The following is a 26,204-nucleotide window of genomic DNA, read 5'->3' as shown; positions in this document are numbered from 1 at the left end:
GAAAGAGAAGAAGAGGATGACTTGATGGCACATAATCCATCAATAATTTACCTATTCCAATGTTTGAGTTTTAACTGAAGAAATTTCTCAGCTTAATTTTTCTTAATTTACCAGGAATGGAACTGGGTGCAAAACAGGCACTGGAAGGGTCCTTCCCCATCTTTCGATAGCCCAGGGAGAGATACAGCTTTTTATTTCATAATGCAATACCTACTTTTGAAGATAGATGTAAATACAGGGCCCACTTTCCAGTCACTAAAAATGCAATTTTTTTCCCCTAAGAGAGCCTTTCTGCACCACTTCCAAAGCACCAGCAGGGGGTGCCCACGCTCCGAGGCTTCCCCTAAGTGAAACCAGGTTTGGCGCTCTCCCCCCACCCCACCTGCAAAAAAAATAAGTATTAATAGCATGACACATTTTTATGAAAGACATTACAGGAAGGTTTATATCATCTCGGACCATGGAGGACAAAACGGGTGCTGAGTTGATCTGACTCTTTGTTTCTTTGCACCAAATCACTTTTTCGGGGTGGGAATTATAAAAATTGTGGAAGGGCAGATGTTTTGCACCCCTGTCTTTGTCAGAAGACATAGCCCTCGGATGTCTTTGTTTTGGCAGAAATCCCTAAAATTGCTTCAAGGGGGATTTCCAGGCTGCAAGCCGGACATCGTTCTGCTCTCGTCTGCATGAACTCCAGCCCTGTGGCCCGAGCTGATTCTAGGGGCATCCATAGGCTCCCTATCCCACCCCCCAGATTTGTTGGACTGCAACTCTCAGCACCCGCTAGCCAGCCGGGGAGGGCAGATTGAGGAAATTTGCAGCTGAATGTCTTTCAGGAATGCCCTGTAAAAGAAATACAAACTATTGAAAAGTCTTAAAAACTTTCTTGGCAAGGGGAGACCTCTCCCTGCCCACCCCTGAGCTTGAATGGCAGGCTCATTGCTGTATTCCCAATTGAGGAAGTCTGGAGGAAGTCCTTGGCTAAGAAGAAAATCATAATGTCACCAGTTCCTCAACTTTATGACCAGGGCTTAGATTTAGAAACAGGACCGCCTAAATGCATGGCCTTTTTGGAGTTAAACCATAACCACGCGTCATCCTGAGTCTGCAGTTTTGGTTAAGAAAATGAAATCTTTTTCTGGACCGGCTCAGATTTCAACCATCTTGTGCTTTGCAGAAGTTGATCTCCCATATTCAACTAGATGGGGCTGTGTTGAATGAGCCCAGAATTGTTTTTGGCAACTTCTGGATAAGCCCTAAAAATCCCCACCTCTAATTAGGTCAGAGTATAATGCATTTTATCCTTGCAGCCTTCACAGGTGAGGTTTCTATTGTTCTGGTTGAGAGCAGCATTCCTCAAGCTCAGGAACTTTAAGATGACTGGACTTAGCTGGGGAATTCTGGGAGTTGAAGTCCAGTCATCTTAAAGTTCCTGAGCTTGAGATTATACCCTGAGAATGCTGTGTAGTTGCAAGTATAGGATATAACATTGATGGATAGGTATAAGATTAAAAATAACTGCAGTAAACATTAAAAAAAAATCTTTACCTGACCTGGGCTGCACAAATCCAAGCGAGGGCTGGATGGCACCAGTGAGGTGGTTTCTCTGCATGGAGGGGGTCACTTTTTGCAGAACAAAAACGTTTTGCAGAGTCCTGGCTTTGCAAAGGGTGGATCTTGGCCTCAGGGCTGCTGAGTCAGAGAACACGAAGGTTCCTCCCAGCAGGTGATGCTACAACGGAGGGGAAGTCACCTGTGCTTTTTCTTCGTAGATCTTGGGCTGGCTCCCTTGCCGTTTTTTTCCTGCCTCGCCCGGACGTCAGTCTCAGAAGGGGAAAAGGCGACGGGCAGACCCAGGACTGAGCAGCTGCTATTCTGCGCAAAGGCAACGAGAGATTTCTGGGACTGCTCAGGGAGTCAGCAAACAGGTTTGTTCTTCATTCTTTCATTGCTTTGATTTGATTTGAAGTCGTTGGTTAAAGCAAACTTTGGCACGAATCATCTGCAGTTTGATTATTTCTTTCCTGCCTGATCCAAAACTTAAAGCGGGCTGTACTTTTAAGCTGATCTCTGATTTTTCCTCTGAAGGCCCAGGCAGAGAAGACAATACTCTGAGCATAGGCAGAGTATTTCCCCCCACCCCCTGTCTTCCAGGGATTTAAATGCTGCTCCTTGGGTGTTCTTTTAGTCCTATGAAACCTGAACATCAGATGCTGTCTTGCATGGAGCTAAAATATTGATCCATTTAGCCCAGCATTGCATGCTCTGATATCCGCAGCTCTTAATCACAGAAACAATGTTTTTCCTCCAAACTTTTCTATCTGAGATCTTTATGTCTACAGGCAGAGAGGCTCAATTTTTGACCTGTCTACAAACTCTTTGCTCTGCCTCTGACTAAGTGTAAAAGGAAGGAAGTAGTTGCAATATTTTAACGTACAGTAATGTCTGCAGCACACAGTAAAGAAATAGGATTGCAACAGGTGAGCAGTGACCTCATCTTGTAAGGTGAGCCCGGGCACGATGAGGTCATTGGCACGATGAGGTCATCACACACATTTCATCATTCACCACTCGTTCCCCATCCCGGACACCCTCGTTAAAGCATGAATAAATGGCTTGCAGAAAAGGAAGCAAAGTCGAAACAAAAGCAGAAATATTTTTCTGAGTTAAGCCCCAGTTTTACCCCACCTATGGTTGGAGAATCCCCAGGTGGGCTGGTTTGGAAAAATGGTGTTCTAACTCAGAAACAAATGGACGTTTTCATGTCACTGTAACCTTTTGAGTTAGACAGTAGCCCAGGCCAGCTATCTCAATCTTTCCCAATCCAGCCATTTTTAATGTCTGGATCTGTTCCATCAACAGCTGCTTCATCTTTTTAAACTTGTTTTAAGCATGGAAATGGGCATGCAAAGCAAGAGGTGGTGTGTTGTACCTTATTCCAGATCAGGACTGACATACAAATGTACTTGAAACAGTGATTATGAATTGAGATGGCTTTTCCTTCGGGGGGGGGGAGTGGAAATCAATCGCACCCAGGTCTGAAGTTAATGGGAAAGTCTTGTTTCGGGGTGTGATGCAAAAGTGAGTTCCAAGCGAGTTCAGCAAAAGGATGCTTGCTCACTTCTTCCCCCTCTAGTTGCTTCCAGCTGGATTTCAGTGGCTTTAAAAACACGCTTCCCGTACCTTTTAAAAAGGGCACCATATGGAAAAATACACTTTTAAAAAAGGAAGCGAAGTTGAAACGTTGAAAGATTAGATTTTCCAAGTTAGCAAAAGCCACTGAGAAAAAAAAATCAGGACCTTATTTTGTCTTTGAAAAGGGCCAGGATAGCCAAAAATAAAAAATCCACCGGTGTAACTTGTGCCTCGATGGGGCTTTTCTGTTAAATGCCACAGGGCACCCCATTACTGCTTAGTGTGGGGTACGAACCTGGCATTAAAGTTTGTGCAGCCAGCCGTGGCTTTAAAAGCCTGTGTGTGTCTGCAGGAAATATGGGAATGGCTCACAAAGTGATTCACTCCCAAGAGGACAGTAGAATTACTTCTTCCAGTAGATTTAGCGAATTCATAGGACCTTTAAGTTTGCGGACGCTTTGGAAAGTTTTAGGAGTGTATTCTCACATTTGCATCTCTCCCTTCCCTCCCCAAAACCAGCTTTTTCAGGAAGTTAAACGAGACTGAAACTGATCGGGTTTAAATACTTCAGCCCAGGATGAAGCTTAAGAGATTTTGATATTCAAAGATGGAACCTCTGGTTCTTTCACCAACACATCAGATTAGCCAACGCATACGGGAAGGGGTGCCAGCTTCTGTGTAATTGTTATCTCTCCTTTAATCTTATTAAAATCCCTTCCCCCCCTTCCATCTTGATGTTCCCTATTGCGTCACCCAATCCTTCAGGAACAGGTACAGGTAGTCCTAACTTAATAACCATTTGTTTAGTGATGATTCGGACTTACGACGCTGCTGAAAAAACCAATTTACGACTGGTCCTCACGCTTATGACAGTTGTTGTTATTATTCTTCAAATTTTGCTACCGCCCATCTCCCCCAAAAGAAGGACTCTGGGCGGTTGCAGCATCCCTGCTATCATCTGATTACAGTTTGGGCGCTGGGCAACTGGTTCGCATTTATGACTATCGCTGCATCCTATGGTCACGTGATCACCATTTTCGACCTTCCCAGTCGGCTTCTGGCAAGCAAAATCAATGGGGAACTGTGTGACTTGCTTAAGGACCGTATGGTTTGCTTAATGCCCATGGTGGTTTGCTTAACAACTGCTGCAAAAAAAGGTTGTAAAATCAGGTCGGATTCACTTAATGACCGCTTTGCTTAGCAACCAACACTCCAGTCCCGATTGTGGTCGTTAAGCGAGGACTACCTGTAATCCATTTCTTGGTTGGCTGTGGTCTAGGCGCTCTCAGAAAAGTTCCTCAAATCCCTGTTGACCTCTGAGCTAACAGATAATGATTGCCGGTTAAAAAAGAACTTAACAAACATCACAACCCTTTCTGAAGATAATGCGTAGACTGCACGGTGGCATCTTTGTAGATAATCTTATCACACCAGCTTGTAACGATGATCTGGAGGGATGGGAAGAGATGGTTTCGAAGTGTTGGAAAAGCTTAGGATGGTGGCTGGGGCTGACGGAGGGGGAAATGCGGGTTGGGGACGTCTCCAGGAAGTTCATCTTCCCAGGCTAACAAGGATTCAAGACTCAGCAGGGCTGATTTTGCATAAAGCCGCACAGTTTTGTGTTTCTGGGTTCTCAGAGGTGCAGAAATTCCTCGTTATGTCTTTTAGACCTGTGTGTTTCATCTCACTGATGAATGTCAGGCTTCCTCTTTGTATCTTTTCTCTGTCCATGTGCAGGGAAGCTCGAAAGGGTTTGGGGACCCAGAATCCATAGCTAGCCAAATTCCGATGAATAAAAAGTCCTTTCCAACCAGGACAAGGGATCCCGTTTCATAAGTAAGTCTGGTCTACTCTATTCAGATTTTCTTGGACAGGCTGGGAAGGTGTCAAAAGAGAGAGAGAGAGAGAGAGAAAGGATTGAAAAGCCCCTTACATTTCATGCCAAAAAACCTGCTTGGTTACCTCCATGTCAGTCAAGTGCAAACTCAATTTCTTTTAACAAGGGCTGCAGGTAGGACCTCATTTACCCAGAACATTTACGTATTTCGTTTTACCTGCCTGCAGTAAATCACTACCTGGGGTTTGGGGTTTTGTGGATCCTTGCTGGTGTTGGCGTTCTTCAGGAATCAGCTCCCAACCCAGGAAATCGATGGAAACTGAGTCAGACCGTGTCACACTATTATCGGGAGCAGCCGAAGAGTTACTCCATGTTTCCAACTGGTTTTACAGCCATTCCGGAGACTGAAGCCACGTCCAGCCTCTATCAGCCGTGCCAAGTGTTGGCCCGGGCACAGAAATCTGGCCCCTTGAAGCCAAGAGCCCAGGGCTGGCCACCGGTTTCACACACTGCAGCTGCTGACGTGTGTTTTAAGCTATTGATCGTTGTTTATTTTTTCTAAACAACCTCTTGATTATCGCAGGACAGCCTTTTGCAAAGCAAACTCTATAATAATAATAATAATAATAATAATAATAATAATAATAGTAATAATCAAGGAAGTGGGGCCCAGATGCAGTGGGGTACTACTAACATTGTTTATTTTCAGTCTGTGAAATGTTGGGTGCCAGGGAGAAAGTGTGCCTGGTCTCCCTCCGTGGAAGTGCAGAGTTTTGCGCATTTCTTCCTTCTTCCAAGGCTCCCTCCCCCACAGCGCTGGCAGTCGGTGCTTCCCCTTCTGTTTTCCAAACCTGCTCCCTTGTGAGGATAGTTGGTGAACACGTCGCCCCACGGAATAGACAGAGGTCTGCCCGTGAGCTGGTGCCTTGGGCCAGGCTGCAATTGCAGACTGCAGCACTGGGTCTGCCGGTGTATTGATTTGTTCTCCACAGAGCAGGGAACTTTATTTAGCATTTAGGAAAGAGTGGGGGGGAAGGAGGAGGGTGGAAGGATGAAGAGAAGAGGGAGAGAAAGAGGGAGGGAGGGAAGAAAGGAAGGAAAGGAGAAAGAAGGAAGGATGAAGGGAAGGGAGGGAAGGAGAAAGAGGGAAGGATGAAGGAAAGGAAGAGAAGGAAGGAAGGAGGAAAGGAAGAGAAGGAGAAGGAAGAAAGGAAAAGAAGAAGAGGGAAGGAGAGAGAGGAAGGAAGGGAAGGAGAAGGAGAAGGGGAAGGAAGGAAGAGAGAAAGAAAGGGAAGAAAGGAGGAGGAAGGAAGGATGAAGGGAAGGGAGGAAGAAAGTATGAAGGGAAGGAAAAGAAGAGGAAAGAAGGAAGGAAGGAAGGGAAGAAGAAGGAGAAGGAAGAGAGAAAGGAAGGAAGGATGAAGGAACGGAAGAGGAAGGAAGGAAGGAGGAAAGGAAGAGAAGGAGAAGGAAGAAAGGAAAAGAAGAAGAAGGAAGGAGAGAGAGAGGAAGGAAGGGAAGAAGAAGAAGGAGAAGGGGAAGGAAGGAAGAGAAAGAAAGGGAAGAAAGGAGAGGAAGGAAGGATGAAGGGAAGGGAGGAAGAAAGCATGAAGGGAAGGAAAAGAAGAGGAAAGAGAGGAAGGAAGGAAGGGAAGAACAAGGAGAAGGAAGAGAGAAAGGAAGGAAGGATGAAGGAACGGAAGAGGAAGGAAGGAAGGAGAGGGAAGGGAAGGGAATGCAGGGTCCGTGCAGGAATCTCCCATCTTCAGCCGGTGACGTGGGGCTGCCACCGACTTCCCTCGGCCCTGCTCCCCTCCTCCGCCTGGTCACGGCCGGCCGGAGGGCTGCTGGGCCGGAGGGACAGGCCGGGCTACCATTGGATGCTCCGGCAGCGCATGGCAGGGCTCCTATTGACTGAGCGGGCAGGGGGTGGGGAGCGGGCGAACCCTCTCCGAGGCAGCCTCGTTGCTCCCTCCCCTCCTGGCCGAGCGCAGCGGGCCAGGATCCGTCTGGCGGGCTCAGCCGCGGCCTAGGTCCTGCTCCCAGGATGGGAGGACCACTGCCTGGCACAAGAGAGAAGACCTAACGGGGAAGCCCCACGCACCAGCAAGGCTCTTGCGCACCAGAGCCGGCCAGAGGAGAGCCGGAGGAGCTGGATTTCTAAGCCACATCATGCAGCTGTTCTTGGCCGGGTCCCGGTAACAGTGCCACAGAGCCAGGGGTCCGAGCAGCAGGGTGAGTGGACGGCCCCTGCGGGCTGGTTGGCTTTTCAGGGTTGCGCTGGGTGTGCTGTGGCCGAAGGGCATCTTTCTGGGCACAGCAGCTGGCCACCCTTCCCTTCCCCCCAAGTTTCTGTGATGCCACCCTATTTCCTTGGCATTCCTTTTCTTTCAAATCCTTGCCCACTTCTAGTTTTCAGACTGGGGTAAGTATCTGAAAAGCAAAACTTTTCACGCTGCCGAAGAGGCTGGGGAAGAAAACGTCCTTAGAATTGCAATAATCACGTCGCTCGGTGGTATTGTATAAAAAGCGGAATTTAGGAATAGCACAGTTCATAAAGCCAGGTTTGCCAGTGGGAGTGGGTGAGGGGGCAAGGTCAGTGGGCATGCCATATAAAGTGTCCTAAATGCCAAACAGACACAGGAGAACTTTCTGTGGCCAGCATAAATAGCCTGGTCCTGACAAGGGAATGGTTTATATATAACCACGCCGGGGTGTAAATAAATCCCATCTTGGAATTGGGTGGGAAGGGACGGAAGGCGAAAATGTGCATCCGTTTGCCAACTCGGGAATGGCACAGGTGTGCATTTTTGACACTGAGGGAAGATCTACAGCCTCAAGAGATACCAAACTGGTTCCTTGGGTTTACCTCTAAGATAAACAAGAAACGACCCCCTTCGGCACCCACAAATATCCTCTTCTTTGGACAGGCGTCCCCAGGCCCCAAAAAACATAGAGGAGAAAATGCAGAGCGTGGGGTTAAAATAATGGAGTCAAATTAATGACCATTCTGTTTTAAGCTTAAACAAAATCAGCAAAACCAAAGGGATAATCTCACGCTGGCGTTGCAAAGCTTTTGCGAGGCAGGAAGTCATTATCTTAATTCCGATACCAAATACATGGGACCAGACTTTGCTATTATTTATTTGTTTGTTTATTCAATTTATATTGCCGCCCATCTCAGACTAGTGACTCTGGGTGGCTCTTAGGCTGCCCTCAGCCCTTTTTGAGGGTGGCGTTCCCATCGGCCCTTAAAAAGACCGAGAGATTTATTGCAGAATTACCTTTCAGCCAAATGAATCAATCTGAACAGGGTTTTGCATGCCTAGGGGAGGGGTATTGTGGAGAGTGGAGAGCTGTGTGTGTGTCTGTGTGTGATTGAAACAGGACTTGGGGGATGTTCTTCCAGATTTCCCAAAATATCTTTGCATGCCTGCTTTTGATTCTCCGGTCGTTAAGGAGATGCAATCCTACATACATTTCCCTGAAAGTAATTCTCTTTTTAAAATATATTTTGTTTTGTTTTATTTATATTATTTTATTTTTTATTCTGGTTGTTCTATGTATGTATGTATGTATGTAAATAGAACAACCAGAAGATAAGATAAAGTACAACCAAAAATATAGCAGTGCTAATAAAATCAGGAGAAAAAAAATAGAGAGCGAGCGAGTGACATTTGTAGAAACTAAAATTGTACCCATCAACTGTTAATATGGAACCAGTATTTTTAAATCTAACCATAGAAACCATCTATTGCTCCATCTTCTCAGTTTTAGTACGATAGGCTATTCTGAGGCAACGACACTTACATATATGCCTGGATTCTTAACGTTCTGTTGTGTAAGTGCCAAATGGGAACGTAATTCTGCGTTTATTTCTGGGCACACCTGTAAGAACGTGATCACTTGCCAATAATGTTAAGTTTCTTAAATAACGAATAATGGCCAGTGCTTCCTTATTGGGTACGATGCGAACATCCAGCAGCGCAGAAAGGCGGCATGGGTCTGGGGTCTTCCAGTCCAGAGATACCCTTGTAAAGAAGTTCAGGAGCCTGGTCTGGACATTGCACTGGACTATGGTTTAGCATGGTGTGAACAAACATAACCGCCTCTTTGGCTCTGCACACCCCTTTTGCACAATCCACGTGAATCAGTTTCAATGTTTCTGTTTCCACGGTTGTTTAACAATGGCATCCTACGGTGTCTAGCCCAGGAGCTACTGTTAATACTAACAATATTAACAAATAATGTCAATAGTTAACGAAAGAAGCCCATTCAAAAACCAGGGTGCAAGGCTGGCTTAGCTGGCATAATCCACAGCTGGTTTACTGATTGTGTTTACAAATGATATCCGTTCCTACCACAAGACACAACATTTTCATTTATCTAAACAGTTGATTTGAACAGGAAATAATTCCGCCTGGCTTCGTGGGAGGAATGGAGGGAAAGAGAAATGCAGTGCAGTGCAAAGCAGGAAGGAATTTCTGATTTTTTTTCAGTGCTGGCTTCCCCAGTCTGGATGGACCAGTCTAAGGGCAAAGTGACTGGGGGATACTGGTGAAGGCTGACCCAATAGAGGGGCTAACTTACCCACTGATTCTGGCTTAGCGGTGGGTTGTGTGAACTCATCCACCAGAGTTTGCTTATGGTTTAACACAAGGCATGTGGCTTATTCAAATAAGCAGTGCTTGTCAAACTTGGCAACTTTAAGACAAGAGGGCTTTAAAGTTTAAGACAGGAGGGCTTCAATTCCCAGAATTTAAGCAGAATTCTTGAAGACAAGAGGGCTTTAAAGTTTAAGACAGGAGGGCTTCAATTCCCAGAATTCCCCAGCAATGCTGGCTGGGGAATTCTGGGAATTGAAGCCCTCCTGTCTTAAAGTTGCCAAGTTTGAGAAACACTGAATTGTAGCATAGTTTGTGAGTTTAGCCACTGAAGAGGGGTCTGCTTAAACCAAACCCTTGATGTGACTTTTGCAAACAAGCATAATCTTCCTGTTAACCAGCCCAGGGTCTTTGATTTGGGTGCGCTATAAAAACGGTGAAATATATAAATACAAGGCGCATTCTAGCAGCTACCTGGAGGTGTGCACAACCCACATTTTGAAACGTGAAAAAGCCACTGCTTTTTCAAATGTATTCACACTCATTTTTATCATCACTTTCCGACTGTATTACACTGGGATGTTTATGTCAAGGGCCACGAAATCCCTTTTGCGGAAGAGGGGGCGTTAAAATCATCATGGCTACGCCTGCTGTTTACACCTGGGCATTGAGTGCTGAAAACAGGAGCCCGGCTGAGTGCCGAGGGACCCTATGCATGTTTTTCTATTAAGAAATAATAGGATGTCCAGTGGAATTTACTCCCATGTAAACGTGCATGGGATTGGAGTTGAGGGGTCCTGCTGGACACGTGCTTCCTGACCCACGCAGAGGGCATCTTCCTGGGCAAAGGAGTGCAGAAGGTTTTAGCATCCTAGAGCAAGATGTGTTTTTTTACACCAGCTGCTGGGGGTGCCCATACTTGGGTCAACACAGATCTCTTCCTGCCCACTGTGGCCAAATATTGCAGCATTTGGGAAGAGAAGGCACCTTCTTGTTGAAAATTGGCAAGTTGGGGCAGAGCACACGTCAGGGAGGCACCACCTTAGAGATTAAAAACTAAAGGAAGATCCGCAGAGAAAAGGAAGCGGAAGGGCTGAAGGGCGGCCCTTGTGGATGAATGGACGTTTGGCCAAAGCAAGATCTGTTTGAGCTGGCCAGAGGAAACGGTGTGGAAATCACCTGCAGGCAAAGATTACCTTCCTTTTCTCACCCAGCTCCATCTGCTCTACCTTTTGACCTTTTTTTATTCTGTGCAGTTCTGAAAGAGCCACCTTCCTTTCATCTGGCTGATATTCAGATTTTCCCACTACCCACGTCTTCCCTCCCCATTTTCTAAACTCAGAATTCTAAATCTGGGTCACCAGTGGCAGGGCAATTTGGTAGCTGCACATGCTCAGAGGCACCCTTGAGCCTTTTTACAGTCCTTGTCTCAGGCATCCTTCTGGGTCTGAAATCCAAGCCAAAAATTAATTTATCTCCTTCCTCCCTTCCCCTTCCCCTCCCTTCCTTCCTTCTTCAGCAAGGCTTAGCTTTTTACAAATGGTTAGAAGTCCTAAAATGAGCTTTCCCAGGTCTATCGAGTTTATGTCTCACCTGCAGTATTTAAATAACAGTATATTTAATGAGTATATTTAAAGTTCTTTGGGTGGGATGACAAACCTCTTAAAAGAATTAAGCCTTAAAACGATGGAATGTGCCCTGTTTCCAGCCACTCTTTGGGAAGTCACAAGCAGATAAGAAGCTCTGATGCCCTCAGAGTTAAACTGCTCTATATTGTGTCAAATAATGCTGTTCAGCCCACAAAATTTCCCATGTAATCCATGCTTTCAGCTTTGCTAAAGATATGGCACAAGAGGAGAGGGAGTTGGAGAGGAGGAGGAAAAAAGCAGGAAACTCGAGCATCTGTAAAACTGCAGCCAGTTTTTGGTGGTAACAGAAAAAGCAAAAAAATTTCGACTTGGCCCCAGGAGAGTATCTTACATTCTTTGTTAGGTTAACTGCCCTTTTATCGGAGTATTCAGATTGCAACTGGTCCTCTAAAGCGCAGAGATCTAGAGATTTTCCTGTTCTACCGTCAAAGCTCTCCTTCAAAGCAAGGAGTTCACATCTTTCTCATGGGGTCTCCAGATGCTGAGAGGTTGGACCCCACGGCAAACAGGAGGCTGGTTTACATCGTCCTCTGAGCCAGAAAAGCAGCTTGTATGTATGGACCTCCCAGCCCTCCTATCAGTTTTTGTTCTTTTTTCCCCACCCAGTTTGGCTGATGATGACCAGGATTGAGGATTGTGCAATTTTGAACTCTGCTCTCCAGTAACCACACACACACACACAAGCCAAATTGCTCCAAGCAAAGGTTGACCTTAGACATTCTTGGCAGATTCTCCGGCAACCATCAGGGTGTGATCAGGCGTTGTCTCCCTGAAACAACACCAAATTAAACACCTGCGTAATGGAGGCAAAAGGTGGTGGAGTACTCTCCCAGCCGGGTTGGACTACAGGCCCCCTCATCCCCAGCCTGGCAGCCGTGTCTTCGCAGGGCACCAGAATTCCCCCAAAACTTGGGGGGAAAGCCTGTCTGCCAAGGGCAGGGGTTGCCTTTCTGGTGCCAAGTGACCACAAGCGTTAAGCCCCCTGCTGCCTTTCCTGAATTGGGATGGCGTGGAAGAATTTGAGATTTCGGTTGCAAAAAAACATTTTGCTGGTACCCCAACATGCTTCAGCAGGTGACATCTGGAACCACGTGCAAACCAAATGGTTGCATTGCCGCAAAGCAAAGCGAAAACGCCCCAGCTGGAACTGATGTGGTTTGTGAAGACAGTCGCTGAGCCCTTGTGCCACCCGGGCTGAGTACCTCCAAAGCCGCCTCGCGGCGGGGAGGCGTCGGAAAGCCTTTTGGCTTGACAAGTGCCAGATGGATGCCCCCCGACCGATTTCCTCTGCAGCAAGCCGTGTTTCTCCCTTTCTTTAACCGCCATCTGGTTCCTGCGAGCAGGTCTGCGATGGGAGAAAACGAGGAGACTGATTTATCTGCCCTCCGCCAGCAAACGGGCTAATTGCTCTTGCGTCGCACACGTCTTGTGTTCAAGACGGGAAGTGTTTTGTCACTTTAGGGCAATCGTGTTAACGCGGTTGCCGAAGCTGATAAAGACAAGAGAAGTCAGACACGTTTTTTCAGCTTGCTGGGTTTCGCCATATGTTGGCCCTGGCGATGGCACATCTCCTCAGCCACTCCCCGGCGTTGGCACAGGAAGGCCGAGGATCGGGGAGGGGGATGCCTGCCCCAAGCCACGAATGCTGCGCCAAGATCCGTCCATCCACCTTCTTGTGCCTCTCCAAGAATGGCAGATTTGGCGCTGCCTCAAGAGGGCTCAAGACCAGGGACCGAGCTGATGTCTGAGCTGGGCATCTCTCCAGCTGAACCAACCCTTTGTTCCACCGTCACAGCTCTGCACCACTGCAGCCCTTTCTGGAACGGCCTCAATGAGGACCAGAGTGATGACTAGCCAGCTTCGTCTGCTTCTCTAAAACTAGAACAAATGTGGATGAGTGCATTTTGCTCAGAGGTCCTCCCCCATGAGCCCAAAATGAATTAAAACAACATTCCCTCTTATGTTTATTGTTATATATCCTATCTATCATCTATCTACCATCCATCCATCCATCATTGATCTTTCATCTATCATTGATCTTTCATCTATCATCTCTCTTTCTTTTTCTCTCTCTCTCTCTCTCTATTTTGAGCGATCAGTCACTGAGCAAAAAATCGTGTTAGCTAGAAACCCAGTATCATTTTGGATTTCATTTTTCTCCTCCCCACCCACCATCTTTCCTCTTCGGCTAAACTTTAACAAGACTCTGAAGGAAACCTAAGGATATTCTCAAATTAAATCAAGTTTATTACAGCCCTAAGGCCAGATACAACCTCAGGAGGGAAAATCACCAAGCGTGAGGCTATAGGACATATGCATGAATTGCCATAGGCAGAAAATTTGAAAAGCAAAATGCACGTTTTTAGCCCTCGCAGGCCCAGAGGAAAAAAACGCAGTGACGCCATCAGCTGCCCCTGCTTTTTAGTTAATTCCGTGCATGCATTGGGCATTGTCCCCTGACCCTTGCAAATTCCCCTGCAAATTATTTTCTAGAAAGAAGAAGTGTTAAATGAGGACAAGGTGCAAGGGGAAACATTTGCTAGGAGAGCAGAGTCCCTGCTGAACACATTTCATCTACTTTTCTCCCTAGGGAAACGGCAGGGGAAGGAACCAGGACAGACGCCCGAGAAAGTGTGGGAGACAGACAGAGATGACCTCTTCCGAGCCACCCCCAAGGGCTTCTCTAGGTACCGTCACCCGCAAGGCAGCGGCTGGTGTTCCTGCAAAAATCAGAGGCAAAGAGGCTGCTGGGTGTTAGTGCAAGGGCCTGAAATGTGCAGCAATATAAAATATCTCTTTCCACCCATACTCCACCGTTGCAGGAAAGTCAACTTGCATATAAATGTAGAGCAAGCGTCTAGACCTCATTGTTGCTGGACGGAAAAATGAGCAGGTTTTTGACGTTTTCCTTCCTTGAATTTTTAGACTGCCTTTCTGTAGTTCCTGATGGAGGGGGCTAAAAAATTCCCCCTCTTTGCATGCTTCCACCCTGAGTAAGTCTTGCCGAGAAGTTCCAATTTGAAACATATTTTAAACGTTGATTTTCCTCCAAAAGGTTCAACGGAGACTTTTACCAGCACAAGTCGGTGACAATGTTTACCCCTTCAGCATTAATCCCTGGTCTTTGGGCAGCTGGACTTGGTCTAAATCGGGAGCAAGCCGAAACCAGACCCTGCGCAAGGACGTTTCATTCCTGTGCGCCAAGCTGACCTAGAGAAAGGGGGGCCCAGAAGAGAGAGAAAAAACACACATTTGAAATAAATACGTTGTGTTGCGTGCACCTGTTTCTGGAGCTGTCAACCTCTACTCATAAGTCTGGCTCCTGTGCTTTTAGATCCAGACCAGCCAACCCCATCTCTAAATCAATCATTATAACACCGAACTGATTTAGCTTTATAAGGCCGTGAGGATCTGTAATTTTACTAATCTTATTGAAGATTCTCTGTCTTTTTCCCCCCCTCTTTGGTGTCCCTAAATTGGTTTAGTTTATTTATTTGATGAAGAGCCTGAGGAACCAGACAGACATATGCATTGCAATAAAAATAGTGGTTTAGAAGAAAGTGTTTATAAACAGGAAGGTAAAAAAAGGGGCCAGGAAGAAACAGAAGGCTGTTGAAATGGGTATCCTCAATATCAATCAATCAATAATATTCATTCGGTCAGTGACCAGCAAAATTTAAAAGGACAAAAACAAAGAAATACAATAATATACTACCAACTAATAAAATAGATCATCAATTCACATTATAAGCCAGGTCCAGAGGAACATTTAGCCAAGCAGCCAAAGGTCTGAACCTGGTTTGTTTTGCTCAACCTCCAATTTTACTACAAATCTTTAAAGATGGGACTGCAGGCACTGCTGACTGTCATTTCAGCATCCCTAACGTTTAGCCTTCGGATTGTGGCTAGAGAGTCTGCCGAAGGTTTTATTGTGATTTGCTAGCAGCTCCGCAGCCAGCCACGGATGGCAATGTGGTGTCTCTGCCGGAGTCCCTGGATGTGGCTCAGAACGGGTAATCCCACCTCTGGGACCCCTGGATGGTAGCCCTGTTTTTAAGACTGTTTGCGGAGGGCCATTTCCTCTTCTGCCCCAATTCACTGCTGTTTCCCACCTGTTCAGGGAGCGAGGGGGATAATGGCGGGGAAGCCTTTGATTTTGAAGACAGTGAGGAAGAAGACACCACCAGGCTCGTGGTGAGCAATGCCAGGACGGAGCTGGGCACCAAGGGGGCACTGCAGGACCCTCCCCCGAGGCGAAGGTCCAGCATCAGCGATGACCTGGAGCCCCTGGGGGCCTGGGAGGCGGAAGAGGCGCTCCTCGAGGATCGGGTCCCCTTGACGTCCTCCGACTCTGGTGCCCATCTTGGTAAGAGTGGGCAGGGGAGAGGCGAGCATTCAAACCGGGCTCAGCCCTTTTCCGCCCCCCAATAAGCTTTTACTTTTTGGTTTAATCCGTTTGTGCAGCCGCCTGTCTCAAGGGCATGACTCTGGGCAGCTCCCAAGGTTAATACAAATATTAAAATTAAAAAAAGAAATAAAGCACACAGCAGCTGGGGAATCATAAAATGCCCCCACCCAGCCAAGAAATGGGTTCTATCCCACGCCCAGGGCCCCAAAGCTCGGGCACAGAACCGGGTCTTCAAAGCCTTTTCCCCACTTGTTGGTCTACAGACCTAGAAAAACCTTTTGCTGCTTTCTAGTTTAAAAAAAATCTTATTATTTCCCATCCCCTTCACCTGCCTGCTTTGAAATAGGTTCCTGTGGTTTTTCTTCCTAAGCTTGTTCCTCTTCATTCCTGTTCCTTGCCTTTCCCTCCCTTGTCTTAATTCACATTTTTAAAAACTTTTTTTGCCTTGACTCTGTATGTACTTACCTGGGAAGGAAGCCCAATGAACACAGTGAGGCTTGCTTGTACGTAGGCAGGCATGGTCCTGCAGATTTGCAAGGGGCAATGCAGCCCCCTTCCCCACAGGTTTCTGTTTAGGACCTTCGTTCTACTGGGTATCTATTATTATTATTATTATTATTATTGCTTTTACTATTATTATTATATACACAACAATGTGAAATCACAGCGGCCGGTTCCTTAGCTGGCGTTGAGCTTCATTCGCATTGAGTTCTTCCCAAGAACCTCAGATATCTAATGTATCAGCGTAGTAGGTGTGTGGATCCAAGCCATGTGGCCTTTTCTAATTGGCAGGTGAAGCTTTGTCAACGTGCAGATTTTCTAAGGGCTGTCCAAGGTTTTTATTATTATTATTTATTATTTTCTTATTATTATATAAAGCAAGCCTGCCTGCCTGCCTTCCTCCTTTCTATCTCTCCTTCCGTCCTTCCCTTCCTCTTTCTCCTTTCTATCCTTCCTTCCCTCCCTCCCTTCCTCTTTCTCCTTTCTATCTCTCTCTCCTTCCTCCCTCCCTTCCTCTTTCTCCTTTCTATCCTTCCCTCCCTCCCTTCCTCTTTCTCCTTTCTATCTCTCCTTCCTCCCTCCCTCCCTCCCTCCTTCTCCTTTCCACACATCATCTGATTCTAAATCACAATATATCCCAAACAGAATACAATTCCAAAGCGTTTTCCAAGTTGGTGCGCTATAGAAGGGCCCCTGTACGAGCTGATAGATGCTGGACATGCTACCGGGTTCCAGATCCCGGCGGTCCCCGAAGCCAACAGGTGGATGGGCTGAAGGACGGAGAAGGCCGCCCTTCATTCTGACGAGCTTCTCGCAGGCCAACTGACGGAGTTTCTTTTCTTTTTCTGACAGATTGCCGTGACCCGCAGGGACAGCCCGAGTAAGTGGCCCGCTGTACTTACACTTTAAAAAAAAAAGAGGAAATTGGTGTATGTCAGCTGGGAGGTAAAGTTCTGCAGCTTTGCCTCTTTTTCCTCCCCTGGGTTAATCACAGGGCGTGGGGAGGTTACACAAAGTTTCTGAACGGGTGTGGCGGTGTGGCAGCTGCCCGCCTCCTGCCTCTTTCCGGGCTGAGGGCAGCCGGGGGTTAATCCTGCCAGGGTCTCCATAGTCAGAGAGCTACGGAAAAGCTGTTGGCGCCCTGCCCTCCCAGGCTGCCTCATGGATCCAGCACTGGGGTTAATAATGCTAAAAGTTCCCTTTCCTCTCCCAGGCTGGGCTCCAAGTCCTTCTTTCCCAAGGCTAGATGGGTAAATTTTGGAAACCTGAGACCGCTGGGCTTGCATGGCAGGGACCCTCACACAGTGGTCCAGCAGCTTAATTTATGGGTATCTGAACAGGGTTTTTCTCTCCAGGTAAGGGAGATGAAGGTAGTTCAGTGGGTGGGCGACTTGGGCCTTCCCTTCTCTAGAGAAAAAGCCCACATGGAGGGGCGTAGCTTCTGAAATGCAAATAAAAACAGAGTGTTGAGATTCCAGTGTACCTGGAAAATATTTATTTGGGGTGTAGGGCTTACCTGTCTGTTGCAAACTAGACAATGTTTATCAGTAGGTTTGATTATATAGAGTAGTTGCTGATTGTTTTCCCCCCAAACATATTGCAAGTATTTTAAGCCACAGGCATAAAAGGTGGAGAGCAGCATATTTTACTGTTTTTTGTTGCTGTGCTTAGCAAACCTATCTATGTGGTTTGCTAAAATGGAAGTTATTTCACCTTGTATTAAAAGAGCCCTGTTAATCTTTTGCAAATAAGCCAAAATACCCTTTCTGGCATTCAAACCTTCCTTCCTTCCTCTCTCCTTTATCTCCCTCTCTCTTTCTTCCTTCCTTCCTCCCTTCCTTCCTTCCTCTCTCTTCCTCCCTCCCTCCCTCTCTTCCTCTCTCCTTCCCTCTCTCCCTCTCTCTTCCTGCCTGCCTGCCTGCTAGTTGTATGACACAGCTAAAGCCAGCAATGGCTAAAGGCTGACCAGTGAAAAGAATGGGTTTGGGTGCTCTCCAGGGCTCGTGTGAATGTGGTGTCCTTGTTTTGAATCTCCTAGGTACCCCAGTCTTGGTTCATAACTTTGTTTGTTTGAGGGACACAAGGCTTGCCTGAACATGCAAGGGTAGCATAAAAGTACTTTTTAAAAAATGGGGAAGAGTTATAAATGGCACTAAGCCGCATTTTTTCATACATCTCTCCTCCATGGTGTTTCAAAGGCCAGGTACAATCATGCGGCTGCAGTCCTAAGAAATATGGTTTGGCTGCAGTTTTTTCTTCCTTTAACTGGCGTAGCTAATTTATTCTGTTCTTATTTATTATATTTATTTTATAAATTTATTCACCGCCCATCTCTCCCCTATGGGGGGACTCTGGGCGGCTTACAATAAAATGACCCTCAAGTTTATGGCCGCCAGCCCTGGCAAGCACCCGCATAACGGGCAGAGGGGAGAGCCAGTCTGGTCTAGTGGTTAAGGTGCTGTGCTAGAAACCAGGAGTCTGTGAGTTCTAGTCCTGTTTTAGGCACGAAAGCCAGCAGGGCGACCTTGGGCCAGTCACTCCCTCTCAGCCTAACTCTGTGCAAGGTAGACCAGCCTCCTCGTGGTGCACCCTGGGCAACGTGGCTTGTCACGGCTAAATAGTCTACACCTCTGGCTGCTGGACCTCACAGGGATTTCCCAGCAAGGAAAAGCAGCATGAACACCGAACTGCCATGCCATATGATTAAGAAAAAAAAAACGGCCAGAGGGCATCTTTGTTGCCCTCTAGCCACATCTGGGTTTCTGCAACAGCTTTACTCAACCCCTGCTTGGTTCCCCAACCCAGAAGTCAAAAGAAAATTGGGAACTTCCCTTCACTGATGAGGTTGACACGTGCATGCTAAGCCAAAACTTAACAAGCCACCATTGTGAACTCTCTGGCTGGGTTTGCAAAGCACATTGAACTGGACAGTTTCAAAATGAGCGCCTTTGTTAAGCCTCGAAAGCTAAACTGGGCTGAATTTAATCTGGATGTTTGCTTGTTTGTTTTGGGTGGACTCAATCTATCGAATTAGGTTGTGTCTTGAAGAGTAATGTGAAACCGCAGGAAATGGGTGAATTCAGTAGCCAGGTAAGTGTATTGTGGGAATCCAGCCAGCCTGTATCTTGTTAAGCTGACTGGGGAGTAAAAAAAAACTGGTTTCTTAGAATATCTTTCCCAAACTTGTCAGCTTCTGATCTTCCCCATCTTACCTGCCTCTTACCTGCAAGACATCATGGGTGTTGGCGTTCGGCCCTGTGGTTGGGGCAGAGGGGCAAAGCTGCCCTCTGGGAAATTTTCCCCTTGTTTTTCCATGTCTACATAATCCTGTTACCTACCCTGTTTCAGAAAGGGTTGGGAATGTTTTTCAATAAATAAACTGTGTTTGGTCTGTAAATACTGCTGGAAAGGAGACAATTACGTGGTAAACTTTTCCATTAAAATCTAAGTTCCTGCTGGAGTAGTCTGGCTGTTTCTAAGTATTGTTCTTAATAAGGAGTACGGCAGAAGCTGCTTCAAAATTTCCTGCAGATGTTTTAAGGGGAAAAGATGCCACATGTTTTAGACTGATATATAATCAGGTTTAATCAATTTAAGAGTTTCTGTAACCACACTTCATCCTGCTAAATCCTGTTTCCTTCATTGGCAGCTTTTCTCTTCATTGTTTTCAGTCAGAATAGTTACACCACTTTCAATGTATTTAATGGCTGAAACCACCTGAGATTTGATTTAGTGATATGGGGAATGCAGCCCTTGAGTGAGTGTGAATTTTTGCCTTAAAGCAGCAAAGTCTTGGTGCGTATACATGCACCTGCATCCATGTGTGTGGGAATTTTCTGATAAGGGCACTGGGAATTAGTTAACACTTTTCTTGAAGCAATTTTTACTCAAGAATTGCAGTTGGCCCTATGAGGTTTTCAAAAAATTATTTCTTTCCCCTATTCATACATACTCTGAACATGGACAGAGTACAGGGGGGTGTTGAAACAGCACTTAAAACACGCCCTAGACCTGCTAGTCGGGCTGAAATGCAGACATCTATTCCTGCAATCTTTAACATGGCTTCTTGGTGGAAAATTAAGGGAGTTGCCCACAGAAAGCTTGATTTTTGTTGAATTTTGTCTTATCTGCCTCTAGAAAATCAGTTCCTTACAGAGGGCCCCCCGTTTCTCCCCAGCTGCGTGCACACCCCACAGAGGAGTTTTGGGGGCAATCAGGCAAATCCTGCTTTGGGAAATGCGGTGAATTTCCAGGCCTTAACTTTTGATCATCAGAGTCTGTCCTGGCCAGCAGCAGTGGGATTAGGCCTGAATTAGGAAACCAATCCAGATGTTGAAGAACACATTCTGGCATCTGGGGATGGGGGTTTCCAGGACAGGGGAGGGATCTTTGTTGGGAATGATGGGAAAGAAAAAAAGGAAGGGGGCTGGTTAAATCTGCAATATTTGGATGCTGTGAAGGGACTAAGCAGGAAGATGCTGGCAGCTCGGTTCTGCCCCCCAGTGGCAGCGGATGGGAAAACACCAATCTGAATTTGGCGGCCGATCTTTATATTTTTAGAAATAAGGGGATCCAGGTCTGTGTTCCTATGTTGTCCTGGAGACATTAGGTGGCTTGGTCTCAGTTTATTGCAACATGCAAAGCAAACTCCGTAATTAGGATCTGTAAACTGTGATTCTGTTGCTTAGGGTGTTTCGCTGAATCAAAAAAGTGGTTAAAATTGGGGGTTTTGTAGCATCAGTGAACCCCCCTCAACTCTTAATCGCAACAACCTTTAAAGTGCACCTGAACCCGAACATAACCCAGCCTGGGCGTCTTCTACCTCCTGTCAGATTTTGCTTGAGACTTCTCCCTGCAGACACGGTCCCACGTTCTCTGTTTTTTTTTAATTTTGTTTTGGCCTCTTGCCTGATCAAGCATTCTAGAGAATTTAAATGGGCGTGTTTCTCCTTGAATTAACCCAATATGGATATTGCCTTAATAATAGATTAGGAAACTTTTCCTAGAGTTATAATGACCAGGTTGTTTTTCTTTTTTCTTTTTCGCTGTTTTTGCAGCAGTTTTGATTAACTGGGATCATACTCATTTTGCACTTTTTTCAAACTGAGACAAAAGGAGAATCAAGTCTGTGGAGCTGTGCCCAGTGAGGGAAGAATGCACGCCAGCAGCTCATCTTCTCCTGTCTCTGGGAATTTCATCATCCCAGGCTGCTTCCTTGTCCCCAAAGTTGCCAGGAGTCGAGACAGACTTAAAAGCTGAACAGATAAATCGAAATTGCTATGTTAATGCACTTGGCAAGGGTTTTTGTTTTTGTTTTTTTTTCTCTTTCCTTTTCTGTTGCCAAGAAGAGTGGCTTTTATGAACCTCTTCCCAGCTCTGTCCATTAAGAGAGGGATGGTGGGAGGAGGCCAGCTGCTCGAAAAGGGTTTCCATTTAGAAGATGCTGAAGGGTGCTGGACAGGGAGGAGTCCAGATTGCTGGAAGCCCATCGCGTGCCCTGCAAAGAGAGGGAGGGGCGTTGTGCTGTATTGCAGTGTGAGGAAGCCGAGCAAGGGCGAAAATCTAAGCATCCTTCCTCTGGAAGGCGGGGATGCGTCCAGGGAGCCTCTGCCATCTTCAGGGTATGGTCTCCTGGCAAATGTCTTAGGGGATCTTCTTGCCTGTGCCCAGAAAATTGGGGTTGTGCACAGACGAGAGAGGAGGGTGGACTGGTACCACAGCGTAGTGCAGAACCACTGACACACAGGTAGTGTTACGACGTGCTTAAAAACACCAAAGGCATTATGGATCTGGGGGAAATTCTGCTTATTTCTGGCAGATCAACCCTGGGCCCATTCAAAGGACGTGAGCTGGCAGGGGTGGGGGGCTTGTGATCTTGGGCTGATTTGCAGGAAATCTTGGCAGTTGAATTCCAGATTAACAAAAAGCAACTTTTTTTTTTTTTTTGGTAAATTAAGATGCTGGGATGGCAAAAGCTTGGGGGGAACCTAGAATGGGCTGTGTTAGTTGCCTGTATGAGAACCGTGAAGGCAGTTTTGCTACTTGGCACTGGTTGCTGGCCTCAGAGGACCCTTAATCCTGGGAGTAGGTTAAATGCTTAGTGGCAGTTTCCTGGGAGTAATTGTGGACTGAGTTTTTTTGGGTGGGTGGGGGCTCCCTGGCTCTTCCCCCCAATTGCTTCCAAAAGCCCTGCCCTTCACCATCAGGGAAATCTGTGCATGAGAGGCTCAGCAAAATGGTGCAGCCTTAATACCTGGGCAAGTATTTTGCACCTTCCTTTAATTGCTGCAATTTGGGATTCTGATAAAACCTTGCATGAGTAGATGCTGCAAGGGGGGAGACCTTAACCCAACTAAAAACGAATTCTCCTGCCACCCCTGATGTTTTGGGCATGGATTCCTTTTTCAGGAAGACGTTGGGTGGCAGAGGAAGATAACAAGAGACGAAATCTCTTCCTGCTTGGATTCTAGCTGATCGTTGGGTGCAATTGAGTTTTTTTGCTTCCTGTAAGGGACGCCTGCTCAGGGGCCATAAGATGATTCCTGGCAGGCGAAGTTCAGGAATAGCCACTTGGCCTGGAGAAATGCAAGTGATTCCCGTGAGAACGAGAGGCAGAAGCTTTGAAGGGGTGCTGATCCATCCCTGTTCCTCTTTAGAATACCTTGTCTGCACCTGCTTGGGAAAGAAGCCAGAAAGAGTTTATGGGTGTGAAGGAAATAGATCTGGATCCTGCACGTTTTGCAAAACCGCCTTCCTGTTTCAGGTTGGAGGGCGCTGTGAGCAATGGAGGCTTCTCTCAGACCGGGACACGAATCTACAGCTGGAAGAGAAACTCAACTCAAGGTAGGGCACGGAGACATATTTATTGTCTGTTGGTGGCTGGGTGTGGGAAGCGATAGATAACTTGCTCTGGATTGCTCACCGTACAGGTAGTCCTCGACTTATGACTGTTGGTTTAATGACTGTTCAAAGTTACGACAGTGCTGGAAAAAGTGACTTACAACCGGTCCTTGCACTTAACAACTGTTGTAGTGTCCCCACGGCCACGTGATCAAAATTCGGGTGCTTGGCGACCGGCATGAATTTATGACGGTCGCGGCATCCCAGGGTCACGTGATCCCCATTTGCGACCTTCCCAGCCAGCTTCCGACAAAGGAAGGCAGATTCGCTTAACAACCACAGTGATTCGCAGCAAAAAAGGTAATAAAATTGGGCGTGACTCGCTTAGCAATCACACTGCTTAGCAACAGAAGTTCCAGTCCAATTGTGGTCATAAGTCGAGGACTACGTGTAGAGACAGTGTAACTCCAGCAGGCCAAGATTCTAGTCCTCACTGTGGCTTTGTCTCACCATCGCGTTAATATCATCGTTGACTTAGTCCCTCCTGGTTGATGGTTTCCGTGTGGCCAAATCCCTCCCAGGTGCATCCTTCAGCCCCCCCACCTTGTGTCATTTTTTTATTCCAGGTGACCAATTTACTTTCCCCTCTGCAGAGGACGAAGTGATTTACGATGACGTGCCCTGCGAGAAAGCCGACGCGCAGCAGTGTGGTAGGCACACACGCACACCACGCCCCTCTCTCACTCTTCGCACGCTTACTCCTTGCTCGAGATCACCGGTTGCCGCGTTCCCCTCCTGTCCTTCGACATGCCCCTTCTCCATGCTCTTCGGCCCTCTTCGTGAAATTGTCCTTAGTGGGGCAATTAAAAGGCTTCTCTCCTTTTAAAGGGGCAAAAAGGCAGGCCCGTGCCGTGAAGTCGGGACAGAAAGAAAAGGAGGGACCTATGCGTGATCCTGGGTTAATAAGTCAGTTTGCACTTCACTGGTTTACCTACCTGCTCTGGATAGAACGCGACCCCAGTTTTATGTTTTAAAGGAATTAAAGGAATATATTCAGTGTTTTAAAAGACTTGCGAGTGTTAGAGGAATTTTCTTCTCCGGGACGTTCCTTACGCGCAAGTGCTCTGCTAGCAAGTGACCCGTGATCCCCCAACTTGTTTTCCCTCTGTGAACAGAAGTCAGGAACCCCAGATAGGTGCTGAAAAAGCTGACTTACGACCGGTACTCATACTTACGACTGTCTCAGCGTCCCCGCAGTTGCGTAATCACGATTTGGGCGCTTGGCAACCGGTTTGCATTTATGAACGTCATGGCGTCCCATGATCGCCACTTTTGACCTTCCAGGCCGGCTTCTGGCAAGAAAAACCAATGGGGAACTGTGTGATTCGCCTAATGACTGCGTGATTTGCTTAACGGCCTTGGCGATTCACTTAACAACCGCTGCAGAAAAGGTCATAAGATTGGGTCAGATTTGCTTAGCGACCAAAATTATGGTCCCAGTTGTGGTTGTTAAGCGAGGACTATCTGCATAGAGAAGCAAGAGGATTTTCTTGCCAAATCACAATGCTTTTCTCTATATTTTATTTTATTTTATTTATTTATACATTTATTCACCGCCCATCTCCCCCTCATGGGGGACTCTGGGCCGTTTACAATAAAATATTCCTTACATTTTCAGACCTGATTGGTAATGTTTCTCTTTTATCAATAAAAAACAACAAATAGAAGACAACTGTTACGCTAGCTTGCCCGGTCTCAATTGGCAAAATGCTACTGAGGTTTTTAAGAGGGTGCCTGTAATTGAAAGACTTCTGCTTTTAGATCCCTGTTTTGCTTTTCCCACTCAGTGTAGCTAGAAGGACGTTGGACTTTTGCCCCTTTGGAAGACAGCTGATGGTGCGACATTTAATTCCTTCCTTCCTTGTTAGCAATCCCTGCAGAAGACCTCGGCCGTGGGGATAATCCAGGCCTGCATTTAGGGAGTTTATGAATCCCTGCTCTTGTTTGGAATAAAAACTCCCAGCTGACTCTAGGAGGAAATTGCCCCAGTACCACTCAGTAAGATATTCTAGCTTGGGTAATAACCTGCACTTACTTCTCTTAATTCCACCTTTTTTTTTAATTCACCCTGTGCCATCTGATGTACTCTCTGCAGTTTCCTGTCATTATTCTGTTTCGAGGTCTCCTGGTTCTGGGCTCCTCTTTGCCCCGCCTGTCGCCACCCTTGGCTAAGCGGTGCCATGCGCGTCTCCCTCTTCCAGATTCGCAGAGGAGCTTAATTTATGAAGACGTCCAGCACGCAAATGCCCTGCAGGATCCGGAAGACGTAGGCTGGAGCTCCAGCGAGTTCGAGAGCTACAGCGAGGACTCGGCCGACGAGAGCAAGGCAGATGCAGTCCACGCCAAGCCCAAAGTGTCCTTCCAGCCAAAGGTGATTGGGCAGCGGGAGCGGAAGCAAAGCCTTCGCGTGGTTTCCAGCACATGGGTCTGCCCGAGAGGCTGGCATTTTCTCTGATGGCAGGAAATATCTCTCAAGTCCTTAGTGAGCCTCTCCCTCTTGAGAAGGACTAGGGAGGGGAGGTGGGGTCTCCGCTACAGGTAGTCCTCGCTTAACAACCATAATTGGGGCCAGAATTTCAGCCGCTAAGCAAAGCAGTCATTAAGCGAATCTGCCCCGATTTTACAGCCTTTTTTGCGGTGGTCGTTAAGCAAACCACATGGTTGATAAGCCAATCACGCGGTTCCCCACTGATTTTGCTTGCTGGAAGCTGGCCAGGAAGGTCGAAAATGGCGATCACACGACCATGGGATGCTGCGATGGTCATGAATGTGAACCGGTTGCCAAGCGCCCAAATCGTTGTGTTTTTTTTTAATTATAAGAACGTTATTAGAATTTCAAGTAAAGTTCAATACAGAATAGAGAAAAGCTTGCATACAGAATTAAAGAAAAAAGAAAAACAAAGACAGTGCAGAGATAGCAAAAAAGAAGGGGACTTCAGACCTTCCCCAGCACAGATATAAATGTTTATTATACAAACTTAATTTCTGCCCAGAGCCCAAATTGTGATCCCGTGAATGTGGGGATGCTGTGACAGCCATAAGTGTGAGGACTGGTCGTAAGCTGGGTTTTCCCAGCACCGTCGTAAGTCTGAACCATCACTAAATTAATGGTTGTTAAGCGAGGACTAGCTGTAAAGCAATTTCAGCGCTCCTGTTTCTCTTGGTTGGAG

At 46.7% G+C, this 26,204-nt stretch overlaps 1 protein-coding gene across 2 annotated transcripts in view; it reads left to right on the top strand.

The window, feature by feature from the left end:
- The first annotated feature begins 6,966 nt into the window (after positions 1-6,966).
- The window catches only part of ARHGEF10L (Rho guanine nucleotide exchange factor 10 like), a 57,142-nt gene continuing 37,904 nt past the window's right edge, over positions 6,967-26,204 (top strand). The window contains exons 1-7 of one of the 2 annotated variants that reach the window (XM_063317645.1): positions 6,967-7,207; positions 13,816-13,912; positions 15,346-15,591; positions 16,987-17,014; positions 22,898-22,977; positions 23,601-23,684; positions 25,236-25,405. In XM_063317645.1, the coding sequence (XP_063173715.1) occupies positions 13,876-13,912; positions 15,346-15,591; positions 16,987-17,014; positions 22,898-22,977; positions 23,601-23,684; positions 25,236-25,405 (645 nt within the window). In that variant the 5' untranslated portion in view covers positions 6,967-7,207; positions 13,816-13,875. Of the gene's footprint in view, positions 7,208-13,650; positions 13,913-15,345; positions 15,592-16,986; positions 17,015-22,897; positions 22,978-23,600; positions 23,685-25,235; positions 25,406-26,204 lie in introns of those variants that run through there. The other variant, XM_063317646.1, reaches the window with a different exon arrangement.

The sequence above is a fragment of the Candoia aspera genome, chromosome 18 (genome assembly GCF_035149785.1).
Source record: "Candoia aspera isolate rCanAsp1 chromosome 18, rCanAsp1.hap2, whole genome shotgun sequence".
In the NCBI taxonomy this organism is placed as follows: Eukaryota; Metazoa; Chordata; class Lepidosauria; order Squamata; family Boidae; genus Candoia; species Candoia aspera.
Note: the sequence above shows the minus strand (reverse complement) of the source record. Positions and strands in the feature narration are given on the sequence as shown.